The sequence below is a fragment of the Papilio machaon genome, chromosome 12 (assembly GCF_912999745.1).
Source record: "Papilio machaon chromosome 12, ilPapMach1.1, whole genome shotgun sequence".
NCBI classification, from domain to species: domain Eukaryota; kingdom Metazoa; phylum Arthropoda; class Insecta; order Lepidoptera; family Papilionidae; genus Papilio; species Papilio machaon.
Window position 1 is genome coordinate 2,918,042 of NC_059997.1, and position 16,061 is coordinate 2,934,102.

At 31.9% G+C, this 16,061-nt stretch overlaps 1 protein-coding gene across 1 annotated transcript in view; it reads left to right on the top strand.

Moving 5' to 3' along the window:
- Positions 1 to 16,061, top strand: part of LOC106713797 (collagen alpha-1(XVIII) chain) — a 107,402-nt gene that overhangs the window by 55,318 nt on the left and 36,023 nt on the right. The window contains exons 2-3 of the mRNA XM_045680278.1: positions 7,414 to 7,493; positions 8,431 to 8,978. Of these exons, the coding sequence (XP_045536234.1) occupies positions 7,414 to 7,493; positions 8,431 to 8,978 (628 nt within the window). The remainder of the gene's footprint in view (positions 1 to 7,413; positions 7,494 to 8,430; positions 8,979 to 16,061) is intronic.

The window sequence follows — 16,061 nt, forward strand, 5'->3', positions numbered from 1 at the left end:
GTTGTGTTGCTTTAAAATTACATATTATCGCATTTATAATATTAGTAAGATAAACTATATGTTAAGTTGAATAAAATTGTGTTTGGTTAGATTTCATGCGTTCTTATTTTATTTTTTTATACAAAAAGCTATACTCTCATCTCCTTGTTCATTTACTTTAATAGAATACCATTCTGTTGTAATTCAACAAACTTTTGTATAGACGCTTGCCTACGGCCTACTGAATTACTCGTCATTTTATGAGTATAGCCTAGTTTACGTAAATGTCTCGGAAGACTGTATCATTCCCGCTACAGTATCGCACCCGTGGGAACACTGGAGGTGACATTTCACATTTTTGTAAGCCAAGTGGGAAATTTCACGATGTTAATAATTCATGAATATGTCGATAGATATTTTTTACGAATGCCTTATGAAACAACAAGAGTAAAAAATTATGGAAAATGTTAATACAATAAATATAAACAGAATATACGAATGAATACTGGATTCGGCGGAGAAGTGAGCCAAAAAGTTGCTCGGTGACCAAGATCTAAATTAAATCAGTGCGTACTGCAAATGATTGGAACAAGTTGCCGGCGTCAGTTTTTCCTTCTAAGTACGATGGGGCTTCAAGAGTAGAGTGAATAAGCATTTACAAAGCTAGCGCGTACCATCTTTAGACCACATCATCACTTCATCAGGCGGCTTATTCGATATAAAAAAAAAACACGGGAAAGGGTTTCTTGGGTACTTGGGGCATGACAATGCCCTCGACCAGGCGGGTATTTTTTGTAATTTGAAAGATAATGCAATAAGAACGCTACAGGAAAGCAAAAAATTGCTTCTTATAAACATGTACATTTCAACTAATTGTTACAATACATGAGTCAAGGTCTCGTACGATCTCTAAGTTTACAAATAAATTCAACTTAAATATTTATCTATAACAAAAATACTATAAGTTTAACGATCATCCAGTTCGTTTAAGACAAGTCGTTAATGTGATCGTTTATTAGGCGACCGTTTCTTTAAGTTTCCCTTTGCCAGAACTTTCAATTGTAGCAATTAAGGGCCTTTTATCTAACTTTAAACATTACTTGAGTGCACCTTAGACTTGTTTTCAAGTCACTAACCCGTGTACGATGTTTTCGCTCAATGATTTGTTTATTATACGAAATCATTCTTTCTGTCAAAATGAATATTTTTTATAATTAATTATTTCTTTATAATTAAATTATTGTATTTCAAATTATCATTTATTAAAAAAAAACATTATTACGAGTTGCGTTCATAACACGATATTTTTTAAAAACTAAGTGACTTTTTCTAACTACGAAAATGTAAACTTACGAGTAAAAGTATGACAACCAATAAATAAATAATATATTCCTATAGTTTAACAAATTAAAAAATAGAATACTTTATTTTACGGCCTTTGGTATCTGGAAAATATAAATATGCATAGGTTTAGCGTCTAGTTCATACTAAAATGTAAAAAGCATAAAACATAGGAAAAAAATTAGATAAAATTAATAACTAATGCTTATTAACAATAAAAGTTTCGTTATAAAAAAGCAAGTCTTCTAGTTATGGATAATAACAGCATACAAAATTATGGGTCCATATTAAAAACCCTTATATTTCTCATTTTCATATGACCCGCGGAACTACAATGGATTTTATTTTCCCATACATAGGGAAACCATGAAAAAATATCCGACTAAATTTTCTAATATATTTTGCTGTATTGTAAATTTTATTGTATTAATTTAATTTACATATAGGTAAAAAATATTCAGTAATTTAAAGTTTGCCAAAGGCATAACTTAATAAGATATTTTATGTCTCAGATATTCTTCAAACATAAATATAGGCAACTACAAGTAATAATGTCCCCTTCCCACCCTTTACTTATAAGTAAAGGATGGGAAGAAGAAGTGGATTTAACAGAGGAGGGGATGTATAGAAAGAGGTATATCCTTTTTCTGTGCGTCCCCGTTTTCTGTCGATTAAAGGTAGGCAACGCATCTGCAATTTCGGATGTCTATGAGCAACAATCGCTTCGCTATTTAGGCGGAATCAGGTCACCGCTTGCTCGTTTACCAACTTATGTTATAAAAAATAAATATATAAACATATATTTAAAAAATATAATAATATATTATTATCAGTAGATGCTTCGATAATTTAAAGGCACATTCACAATAGATACAAATGCGCGGCAAGGTGAAAGTTCAAATTGTTCGATTCATCGGCGCACCTTTCTTTACCTGTGATATAATACTTTTTAACCCGTTATTCTCGTTTGAAGATGCCCTAATGCTATTCAGCCCGATCAGAATATTGATTGCTTTGATTGTAGCTTGTATTATCTATTATTACGTTTTCAATTTAACATTTAAACGGTAAATATAATTTTCATCATTACGTGCATTTTCTCTAGTATTCAAAACCATTTTCGAAGTGACTTGGTGCTATTACTTAATACGGAGTTAATAAAATATTACCAAAGATAAATTGGTATTAATATATTTGATGTACCTATACTAGTAATTACGCGATATGATAATTAGTTACCGCCAAGTCAAACAGTTAAACGAGACTCGCTTTTTCATGTTAATGACTTCTGACTCTAAGAGCACCATCACACTGCCCTAATCGGATTTGACCATTTAATTTGAATTTTATTTTCTTGTCTAATTTTGTGTTATAATAAGGATTTATCTATACATTTATTGGATTAGAAAGGTATCTTAGACGGAATGTAAGACACTTAACTTTAGTAGATTTTAACATCTCTTTTTAAATTTTTAATCCGGTATTCTTGGCCCATAATTCCACATTTTAGCATGACTGAAATCTTATACTTAATATATTATGTAAATTTTAAATATGGATATGTATCCGAAATGCGTAATTCAAGGTCTCAAGAATCTATGAGAATTACAAATAGAAATAGATTTTAAGCATGAAGTGTGTAACTGTGTCTGTTTCTTTTTCAAAGACAACGAGAGACAACAATATTTTTTATACAGATGTTTGCTGAAAACTAACTGTATAGTTATGATGACGAATGAAAAAAATTTGAAAAACTATTTTTTTTTAAATGTCTAACGCTCGTATGAGGTGGCCTTATCTTTTCCGTTGAGAGTCACGTATCGGAATTAGCACTCGTCACGCAGTGCGTATCCGCAGTCCTTTGTGCACCGCAATTTACATAAACATTTAAATAAAACGAATGTATAACAGATATTTGAAGAATGTTCATAGATTCTTTCGTTTAAAACTCTTGTTAAGAGCTTCGACTTAACTCGAAGTTACTAACATAAGAATAAAAATAAACACGTAGAAGCATAAATAAAAAAAACTAGTTATAAAGGTCATAAATTAATGGACACAAACCTAAAAGCCTAAATATGAAGAGTCATTTAAAGTGATAAAGATATAACGCTTTTTTATTTTATCGAAAATATACACCAAAGGAAAGTAATGATCAGAGAGTATTTTTGATTGAGAGGGCGTTACTCGATCTGATCATACATTCAGACAGTCTTAGTGAAAAATGAGTTTAAGATAAAATAAAAAGTATTTTTGATAGTTGATTCAAGAATATTAATGTGAGAAAGTATTATTTTAAAACATAACGGGAAGAAATGCATCGCAGACTTTATAAATAAAAAAAATGCACTTACATGTTAACAGTACTGATTACGAATATTGATTACAATAATTTTTATAAATATACAGGATGTTACAGAATTTTCTTTTCATTCGAGACGTATTTTATCCAACTTTTTGGTACAATTGTACATTTTGAATTCATACTTTCAAATGTACCATCGCTCGCGCGGTAATTGAGAGGACCTATAAATATCGATAGATTGACAAGATAGTAAAGGCTGTGGGCGTAACACGAATATTTACGCCCGATACTCTGTACAAATTCTAATACAAATGTCGATGACGATATGATGGTGATTCTCACAAATATTCGTGCTAGACCCACTGTTCTCAAGTTATAAGTCATCAGTACTAGAACACGTTAGTAAATGAAGTCGTGGCTCGGCCTACTAATCTATTGATGTTCATTATCCCTTTATGAATTGGATAAGGAAGATAAAGTTATTGGTAATTCATAGAGCATAGACCAGTTCAAAAGTGTGTCTTGACTATACTATATTAGTTTATGCTAGCTGATAAGTATGCTTTTCACTTACGTAACATTTCGATTTCCTCTCACTGTTATCCGTTTACTGGTTAATCGAGATAACATAGTATTGGCAACTAGATACATAAGTAAAGAAAGAAGCAAAGATAGTTAAACTGAAGCAAATGGTAATAATTTTATCATTTAACATTAATAGCAAAATTAGTTCGAGATACGACGATATTTAACGTAATACTGTTCAGGTATTTCGTATACTGTTTTGATTGCTAGTATTAAATAACATTATCGTGATATTTTACCGTGGTAATACTCGTAATTCCACATGTTGATGTCTCAGTTTTTTTTTAAAGATACTGAAAGGTGTGTTTTTGTATAAGTTGTTTGACAGTGGGAACCAATAGTTAGTTAAAAAAAGATCGTAACATTAAACAATGATTTAACGCTTAAAGTATGATTGCAGGAATGGAATATTAGATCAATTAATTATATGGGTAGTAACACATTTGGAGCAAAGGAAATGAACCGCTGTCCAACCCATTTCAACGATTCGGTGATGGATTGGCAACCCTGACTTTTGTTCCGCACTCTCTAATTAATCTCTACCGCGACTAGGCGAAAGCAAACTGTTGAAATTAATTAATTATTGTGGAACTGACTATAGGTATAAGACAGCGGTTCGGCTTATTTGATGAATAATTTCCGAGCAATATCTGTCACCAGAGTCAAGTACACGGCCTTCGTTTAATTACAAATACGATGAATTAGTAATTTGCTGACGGGAATTGTATTCAAACACGTGTTCACATTACCTTTCAAAATATAAGACATGTTTAACTTCATTATAATACAATAAGCTTTCAAGTCGATAGTTAAAAGGTAAAATTAATTCGAATTATTTGTCGATTTTTTTTTTCGGAACACAGATTTTAACTATATTTTAAAACGGATCTAGCAAGCTGTCACAAATTTTATCAAAAATGTAACACACAATTTGTTTAAAACTTTAAATTCTTTCAAAATGCTTAGTAACGCCATTTTCAAACATCCTTATAAATGTTAGTCTTTCTACATCTCTAAGGTTGACATATTAAATAAAATTCCATGTTAAAGTAACAGCATAAATTATAATTTAAATAAACGATAATGCTTGAATTAATGAACACTTACCGATTTCTTATTGACAAATTATAATGGAAATTCCTTATTAATGATAAAAGGTTTGTGCCTTCGAGTGGGACGTTGAGAGACAATTATTATTCATATTGTAATTTATGTTATAATAGAAGGGCTGACACCGACGAGACTCGTTTAACGATTTTGATTCGAAATCCTGCTAGATTATTTAAATGACCATTTAATATACACAAAACTGTATTTTTTAATACTATTTTTACCAAGCATGGCTTGTAACAATCGTCATATATTGAAACGAGCGAAATCGTAGTTTTGTTACGTTACATTTTTAAAAATAACAAACTGTTTTTATAAGCTAAGTATGAAGCGAGTTTAATGAATGACACCAACGTCACCATAGCAATCTCGTTGGTACACAAACAATGATAAAAGTGGTAATAATTTTATATCTTTTTCTTCTCTATTTAAATGTAACAAACAAAACACGATTTTATATAAATATGTGCTTTGAAGATTGTATCACGGCATTATTGTATGTACATTTGTTAGTTAATGCGTTGCTCAATTTTGCCTTGGAGCTTCCAGTCAGTATCCATTGCATCAAGCCTAAGTGTTACGTAATGCATTAAGTAAGTATATTTGTGATGCGTATTCCACGATTTGTTACATGTTAATTGTGGAAATTTATAAAGTTCTCTGGTCTTTGAACTCTAGGTAGAGAATATTATACTATCTATATCTCTACTTACGGCTACGGATAGTCTCTATATTTTTTTCAATAACTAGCATTCGCATGAAGAGACTTTAATCTTGGAATGAAGTTATTAGTTGCCGATTTTAATTATTTTAAATCCGTTCCACTTCCTTCCTAACATCAAAAAAAATATATAAAGAAAGCTTTCTATCTAATTACATATGTACGTGACAAAATAACTATAGGGACTCGTCGGGATAGATTAGCGCTAGAATCTAAACTTTTTCCAATGGATTCATCCAGGAATTTGACCTTGAAAATGAATTAAATTTAAATTGTTGAAAATTGGCACGATGCAAATTCGAGGAATTAACGCTTAGATGTTATTAGACATTTGTCAAGTGAAACAACAATGTCGAACATTAATCTTAAATACTTGGGAACGATGACATAATCAAAGAGATGAAGCTTAGTATTTCTTATAATGTATACCACAGATTATTATTATTGGCCAGCGTGGTTGTCTATGGCCTAGTCACCCCTAAATTGGGGTAGGCTCCGAGCCCCTCGGTGGGGACGTATAGTGAGCTGATGATGATGATGATACCACAGATTAGCTAATATAGCATTAATAATTTGCTTCGAAAATATATATGTAAAAGTGAACATTCATATATAATAACAGTCTTATTCCGGTGAAAGATAATTTACTATAGCAAACCAAACTATCTTTGTTAATTTCTGACTAAATTGTCCTTGAAGTTACCAAATTTTCACATACTTGTCTCACTAGCAAATTATTATTAATTCAATGGAATTAAATTTATAGTTATGAGAACATTGACAGCAAAGGGAATTACGACTATACCTTGACATTTATGTACAAGGAACTCCATTTGCTCCTGGGAATACGCCCACTTAACATTTTCTAATGCTTATAAATGAATTCTATGCACGAACACTAATTCAGTGTTTAACATATGCTTGATAAGCTACTAGTGTACCTTACGTAAGGTCTGCAGTGACTAATGTTCAGTCAAAGTTATTCATAGGACTATCGAACACCGATAAAACTCCAATATTCGTTTCAATTAAAACTCTCTTCAGTCTAACGTTTACGAGAATCATCTGAATTGCAAATTGTCGTCGTATTTTCAGTCGTTGTGCTCGTTTTGAAACGATGTAATTGGAATTTCGACTGTTTTTTGTTAAACGTGACATCATTCCAAATTTATTTGGCTGTAATACGTTTCATACTGTTATATCTAAATAATTATTAGTACATTTATGATGCTTAATATTTGAATTTAATTTTAACACTGACCGCAGAAGTTTCTCGTCAATTTTTTAAGTTTATAAGTCCGCATAAGAAAGTCAGAATTTCAACAGTTGTGGTTAAAGTATCATATTTATAAACGTATATTTCCTATTTCAGGACCCTTTGGTGGATTATATTCTTCAGTTCGACGACTTGCTCAGCCAACGAAGGACTATTCGGATCGAAATTTCCAAACGGTGAGAATGTGTAATTAACATATTATATATCGTTTGAAATTTCATTTAAAATAAATAATTGTGTAAAGGTTGCCCTGAAAAGTATGTCTTGAAAGAAAAATATGCTAAAAAGATATAAGAAAAATTTAGTGAGAAACCATCAAACGCCTGTACAAAAATAATACTAAAACAACAGCATTACATGATTGCTGCTTATTGTGAAGAATACGTTTGTAAACACCTGATTCAAGTCTATTGAAACGACAGAGGTGGAGTCTTTTGTATTTCAAACTTCGACTATTCTCGATTTTAGATACTTACGTTGTGTAACAAATGCAAATGTCTTAATACTACATCCTACACTCCTACAATTGTGGCAGTCTTGCATCCATTAGACAAAGTAGGGTGGGAACAGTATACTTTATGTATGCAGCATGCTTTCCTAATAGGTTTGTTGTAAGGATGACATCTGTTTTTAATTACCAGTTTTATTTATTATGGCTTTATTGTATCTTAAATATTTAGAACAATGAAATTATTAACTAATATTGTATAGGTATCAAGATGTTTGCTTAGAACCTAGTTTGAATATCCTCTTTCGAATTTCGATATGTAAGTACATATTTTATTTATTTAAATAAATGAAAAATCAGTTAACACCAAAGGTATCTTTTAAGAATACGAGCTAAAGTTCGAGTACTCATAAAAAAAGGACGAAACCTAACCCAATCATTTTTAACAATGTAGATAAAATTTTAAATCACCTTATCTGCACCTCAGTTAATGGTAATGAAATGTAAAATTAAGAAAAGAGGTTAGTTCTTGAGAATTAAGTTAACGTATTCATTAATTTAAAACTTCTAAAAGGTTAATGAATATGAAACTGTAGAAAGTTAAAAGTTAGTGAATATGCTATTTTTATATATTACTATAATAAACTATTTTCTCTCAATTCCAGACATACCTGAGTACGATTTGCTGCGAGCTATCGGCGTGCCTTTCAGTAATCCGAAGACGCAGTACTTCGATGAGGGACTCGACGGATTTCCTGCGTACGGCCTCAAACCGGGTTCAGATATCAAGTCACCGTATCGACTTTTCATGCCCGAAAAGTTGTATGCCGAATTCTCGATAACTGCAACCGTTCGACCGGCGAACAAAGATGGCGGCTTCCTCTTTTCCGTCGTTAACCCTTTAGAAACCGTCGTACAACTTGGTGTTCAACTAATACCGTCAGGCCCGGGACTGACTAACATATCTTTACTATACACAGACGCTAACGTATACGCTTTATCACAGACTATAGCGTCATTTGTGGTACCATCGTTCGCTAAAAAATGGAGTAGGTTTGGTATGAAAGTTACCACAGATAATGTAACTTTGTTTTTAAACTGTCACGAGTTTGACACATTGGCGGTAAAGAGGAACCCGCTAGAATTGGTCTTTGATTCGGCGTCGACATTGTATGTGGGACAGGCTGGGCCTTTGATCCGGGGAGCTTTTCATGTAAGTACTTTTTTTTTACAGTTTTAATTACTTTTATTTATTTCAAAAACCAAATTTAATTTCGAAATTTCGAAATTTATAATTATTTTTAACTAATCAATATTTACTTACTTTGTGTTTAAAAATATTTTACACGATGACTGGCAATTTATCGATCTCACTTTTTTTGTTTCCAATGCCTTAATAAATTAAAAAAAAACTTTTTTGTTCTAAATTTGAATAAATAAACCCTTGAATATTATTATTTGCTTGATTCGTATAAATAACAAATATTGATTGTTAGATATCAGTTTCAAACATCGCTAAACAAAGTTATCTGTCCCGGAAAGTTCTCTAGTACTAACGATCTATTACTTAGTTGGTAACATTAAACTGTCATTTGATATAAACGTTTGCTTCATTTGCTGCTAATACTCTAGAGACAAACATATCTAGAACTGAACGTGAAATAATTTATGATACAATTTATAAAATAAATTAAATTCAATACACGATTTTGAAAATGTTATAAAATAGACCAACGTAAATAGCGTTCAATGTTTTGATATACTTTTGGTTTGAGATATAAGCCTGATGTCGAGAAATGATTTGACATGAAAATATTTGTTACCCTGGCAACGTAAAAGTATTTACGTTGTATATAGTACATATAATGGTAGTTACTAATTTTTAATTATCGTTTTAAATTTAATAAACTAGCAGACACTCTTTTTAATAGCGGATTCAACTACAGCTTGGAGTTTTTTATTCTTTTGTCATCAGAAGACAGTAGCATTTACAGGCAATTTAATAAATTTAATCAAAATGTGAACAACAGAAGAAATGCATGACAAAGATATATGCAATGAACCTTCATACATGAATAAATAAAACCTAACCTGAAAACAAATGTACAACCCCATTTGTAGAACGATGTTACGGCACACCATTAAATAATTCGTTGCATAACAAACTAGCGAACTGCTAACCAGAACAATAACACCATCAATCATAGGGGCGTTTGTGTTACAAATATTCCTTCATTTCCGTCCCATTGTACTATTCGCATAAGCCCACTTTCCACTTGTTTCTAACATGAATGTTTACATGAAAGGACGACATTTGTTCTGATGTATTTGAGAGAGGAAAATGTTCTCTTGATCGCAACATTATAATCGCTTATGTACGATGATATTTCTTCATTTGAGCAATTTTATATATGTTTAAGTTATTTTTTAATTAGAAGACAAGTTTATTAAAACATTACTTGTAAGATATAATTTGCCTATTTCTTCCCAGGTTAACAAACTCAGTGTCTTGAATTTTGATGTGATTAATTTCTTTGTACTTATTTTACCGTCATGGAATTCTAATATTCAATATCAACCATCGCCTTTTGGTACTACTGTAAATCGGCATCTTTATGTAAATTGATTGTTCGTACTTTTTAGCCGACTTCAAAAAGAAGGAGGTTATCAATTCGACTGTTTTTTTTATGTGTGTTACCGCGAATCTTCGCCCCTTGTGGTCCGATTTTGATAAAAAAAAAAATTATCGAAAGGAAGTGCTTGCAGATGGGTCCCATTTATTTGTTTTTTTTTTAAATAACTAGAAGACTAGTAGATTTTTTTTGATCTACCGTTCCGCTATGTAAATAGCGGTAATCATTAAATATTCATAAAAATAGTAATCATTAAATATTTTATACGTTAATCGACATAAGTCGTAACTTTTAATCTTCATACAATACAATTTACTCATAATTTTGTCTGAGATTCGTTATTAAAAAAACATGTTTAGTTAAAATAATAAAAGCAGAAAGATACACGCATGTTATACCAATTTAACAAATAACAAAAGAAAACGAATAAGAAACACATGAATTCCTTGTCTTTAATCCAATGTAAACGCATTGTTATAAAGGATGTCAGCCGAAGCGTGCGATTTAGGCTCGGTCCCTTTGTAGACAAAGCCCTTTTTGGTGAGAAATAAACAAAATCTAGCTTCGTAAATCCGATTAACAAAACACGTGAATCCATGAGGAACATCAGTAGAAACATTTCCACTTATTTATGGAATTTCCAGAACAAGATTACGAAAATTATTTAGAGAAGATAATCGTATTAATGTTACAAATGCGAATATTTAGATACATGGATGGATGGATCTTTGTTAGAAGGTGTTTGTAGAACGGCTCAACGGATCTCTATGTTATTTGGCACAGATATAGAACGTAGACAGAACGTACTAATTAGGTTTTTTATTAAATTCCCCGCGGACACAGTCGCGGGCGATATCTAGTACAATATATTTATTTCTAGTAACATAATAAATAACTATGTAATCAGCTATAAGTAAATCAAATTTACATTTAAATCTATGGTATTTTTTATCGTTCATTGAAATCTTAGGTCTGACATATTATACTAACTGCTTCAAGCGTTCAGAGTACTAAGATCACTGTGTGACACTTGACATACACGCACCGCTGTTTGCAGCCGGCACAAAAAATGCTATCGGCCTTATACCAGTCGTTTCGACTAGTCGAAATCGACAGCTATCTGTTGCTAAGTCAAAGGGTCCGTGTATGTCGGCCCTTACAACAAAAACTTATAAAATCTATAAGTTGAAAAAAAATAAAAACAACGAAGTAAGCGGCTAAAGTAAGGAAAGCTGGCTTTGTTACTAACTTGCTCACTTTACAACTTGTTCTACATCTGAGGTGGACTTAATTTTCTACTTATTTTTTTTTCTATTTAGAATTTAAAAAAGTATATTACAAAATTAGCTCCCATTATATTTAATTCTAGTAAACATTTTCTTGTAGTCTATAATTTGGAGCTTGAATTTAAATCGGTATTCCATTGTTTTTTTTATATATCTATTAATATTTTTGCTCAATTGTACACTAAATATACGATTTAATTACACTTATATTAAAATTTTCATATAATTTAAATATCGTTCATAAAATAAAAAGGAACTGATCAAATATTAATAAACGTTACTGTGTAAAAGTTCGCGTAATCCTAAGTATTCAAATATGTATGCGCAAGGAATTGAATGCCTACCGCTTGTCTAGTACTCCATCCCGCCCACCCACAGTATACGACCACTCAGACTTTGTATACGCTGCGGTACTTTGAAAAGTTGATGATTAGTTCTCCTCGCACGGCTGAGATGTTTGAGCCACAACAATGAAAACTTCTAGACGAATCTTCAAGACAAAGGCATTTTTATAAAAATACAACGTGTAAAAGATTCAAAGACTTATGTGACTGTCTTTAAGTTAGACTACGTACATTTTATCATGTAACTGAAGAAGAAAAGAAAATGCTAGAAAAAAAATACCATAATTGAATTTTGCTTGTCTCTTTCTTAATATTTTCTTTTTTAATATTATTTGTCTATAAATTGTAACGGAATAGCTGTGTTTTTAACTTAAAAATAAAATTGAAAAATAAATTTAAATGGGTGCCTTAATGGACCATAAATATCTTTAGAAGCCAACGTTAAATTCAAACAAAGTAGAGCAAATTGTTGACGATATTTTGCATTTAATTTGAAATTTGTATGAATCAACTAGGAGGGTGATAATGGTGAGAAATTATTTATTAAACACGCTTCAGCGGGGGATTAAGAAATTAGATTAAGTTAATATATATTTATAAATTTTATTTAAATTGTAAGATAAATTATTTTATTTCGAAATTAATTAACAAAGTTAAATTAAAATAATTTGAAAATTTAATAATATTATAATTGTGCGTATCATGCCAAGTCTGTGATGACTTGTGAGTAAAAATCTTAACAACGGAAAGTTATTAATTGCCAATATAGCATATATGTTATATTTTGCTGACCATACCAAGACTATAGTACTATAGTATGTGGCGCCATATTACAACTGATCTTCAATAGTAACTCACTCACTTTTATTGATGCACTATTTTGAAACGAATCCGATAAAGCGTGAGTTTACATTTATATTTTAGTACTCAATGTTGCATTTGGCAATAACTTGTAAGTGACGATCGAGGTCAGTTACAACTATCAGTATTGCGATCGATAAAACTACGAACTAGTTTCAAAACACTCCCAAACAAATCCCGAAATATTTAAAACCAGTCGTAAGCGCGAGCAAACAAATCTTAGTTCCATTTGTTTTGTTTAAAACGTGTAAGACTTTGTAAGCTTTTGAAAAGTTTAGATTTGTTCGTCATCTTACTTACAGCTTACTATCCGTCGTCACTATATTACTGAGGGGCTCGGAGCCTACCCCAAGTTAGAAGTGACTAGGCCATAGTCAACCACGCTGGCCCAGTGCGGGTTGATTGACTTCACACATATCTTTGAATTTCTTCTCAGGTTGCATCACGATGTTTTCCTTCACCATAAGAACGTCGGATAAATGTACATATGTAAATCGAGAATCAAAAAAATATTGGTACATGGCGGGATTCGAACCCAGGACCTGTAGATTTTAAGTCAAGTGCTTAACCCCTCAGCCACCGACGCTCATATTTCTTCAGCTTAGCTATAACTTCATTATCAAAGATATGTGGGCTCAGCAGTGCCTTTAATCAGGCGATTCGAGTCGAATAAGTTTTTCTCGAAGCGACTCAGGGCCGTTTCGGTATACCCTAGATATAAGAAGCAAATATATTTTTTCGTGAAGTACTTTGTAATAGTTATCTTCTATTTCGTTAAAATTCTAAGATCACGTTCATCGTAATTCACTACAGTTGTCATTTGCTGAACAGCTTCGGCTTAAAAGCACCCATCACATTAAAAGTACCCTTAAAACCCTCTTTACAACGGTTAAGGATTGTAACTTTTATATTTTACTACACTTATCTACTCATTAGTCTTAATTTGAAGACCTTAGTCCTTAGTTCTAACATTTTTAGGATGGTACTTAAACAGTACCCTTCTTTATACGAGTATAATTAAAAAAGAGAGACTATCTAGTTGAGTACAAAACAATATTATCTATATATATAAAAGAAAGTCGTGTTAGTTACACTATTTATAACTCAAGAACGGCTGAATCGATTTGACTGAAAATTGGTGGGCAGGTAGCTTAGAACCAGGAAACGGACATAGGATAATTTTTACCCCGTTTTGTATCTTTTATTCCGCGCGGACGGAGTCGCGGGTAAAAGCTAGTTAAAAATAAAATTCATCCTTCAACTAAGATCATTTAAATAGAAATTCGTGGGCAGTAATTATCCCCGAGATCGCTCGTGTAAATATATATAGTAGCTATACCTATATGTATATAAGCATTTATGCTCCTGTCAAAGTGACATATGTCACACGTCCCGCTTGTCCAGTCACAGGAGTGACGTGACGAGATTAAATGAATATTGGAGCTTCGGTACCGCACGGACGTCAGACATGCGGTCACGCGAATGACGTCACGCTCGATATGAAACGACATCGCACGCATTCGCATTGTAGAGTAATAATTCACCCCACGACTGTATATGAGTGTTAACAAGTTTTATATTCCTTTTCTTCATTTGCTATTGGAGATTGTTTCGAAAAAAAATTTGGAACAATTCCTACTACCGTGTTCCCTCACTGCACGACAGGACAGGCTGTCAGATACCATACTAATTGCCGCACTCAGAGACGGTTAATGGCTACTTAAATATTCACAAGAATAAAATTCTAGGCAGCTTAATCTCTTGGTAGCTTTGAAACTTATTCACTTGCATGTAGTCACAGATTTCTAACATTATTAGAATTCTTTGTATAAATTACATTCTTGCTTCTTTATGATGAGAATGGAAAACATTTTTTCTAGAAATATCTTTATTAAATTTTCTCAGAATTCTATTTCATTATTCGATTATTTTTAATATTAGTGCTATTAACATTTTAATGTAAAAAATAGTACTGATTTCTTTTGAGAATAAACACATTATCATTTTCGAGGCACTCTATACGATGTAAGTTTTTTTTCGTCGACATACATATATGTTTATTTGAATAAAAACTTCAGTGCCAAGTATAAGTAGACCACTGCGGAGGTTCAGACAATGAGGTCAGGTCCGCAGACAGGGCGGCGCCATTATGTCGTCAGTTAACAAGGATAATGTCTATCCAAACAAATCAATAAAAAAATGAAACTAGTACTGCCTTTTTATACCAATTGTTTTTTTTTCTTCGTCAATTCAATACTTAACTCCCGATTAAATGTGTTTTAAGAGCTTACATTTTGTTTTGTTTACTTGGTTAATGTTATAAGATTTTTTTCCGAATTTATTTAATTGTTAAATAATATTCTTAATTTAAATAGTATTTTCTAGTTAATGTGTATTTTAAAAGATTTAGTATTTATTATTTACATTACTTTTACAATGTAATGTTAAGTTGTCACTTAAACGAATTACTTACTTAATTTTTTTCGTTTATTTTGTTTGAAAAAATCATACCAATCGTATTATCGTAATTCGATATTCCAAAGCGATCTGGAATCGCATATTGGCACGTAATCCTACACAATTTCCAGCTTCTGATACAAATAGACGCCAAAAGGCTTTCGTAAGGAGGTCACGGTGGCAGACGAGACGACGCCTCTTCTATCGACTTCCAGCAGCTGATACTATCAGAATTTTAGTTGTGAGTTAGCTGGCGACGCGTGTTAAACGTTCCCAGCATCCCGGTACATCTTTGATTTTTAACTTGAGCGTTCGTGTTCCGGCCAGTTTGAAATTACATTTGCCGCGCACCGATCCTGTTGGATTAGTTTGACAGTTTGAACGCGCTTGTGTTAACAACGATGTGCTGAAAGTGTCGTACGAAAGTTTTAACGATACTATGTTTCGTGTTCGTTAATTTTAACTTTAAAATTCTGTGTTTATAAATTTGTACAGTGCATATAAGTGGCGAATCATTCAATATCCGTTTGTTATTTATTAAATTACTTACTTACTCCGCTGGCGCAGCGACCCGAAGTGGGTCTTGGCCTCCGACACAAGAGATCATTAAATTAAATCATTTATTAAATTAAATTTCATAAAATCTTTAGCAGTTGATGCTACTTTGTTTGTGTAGAAAAGGGCATTTTATCCGTACTATGTAGTTATTTCGATT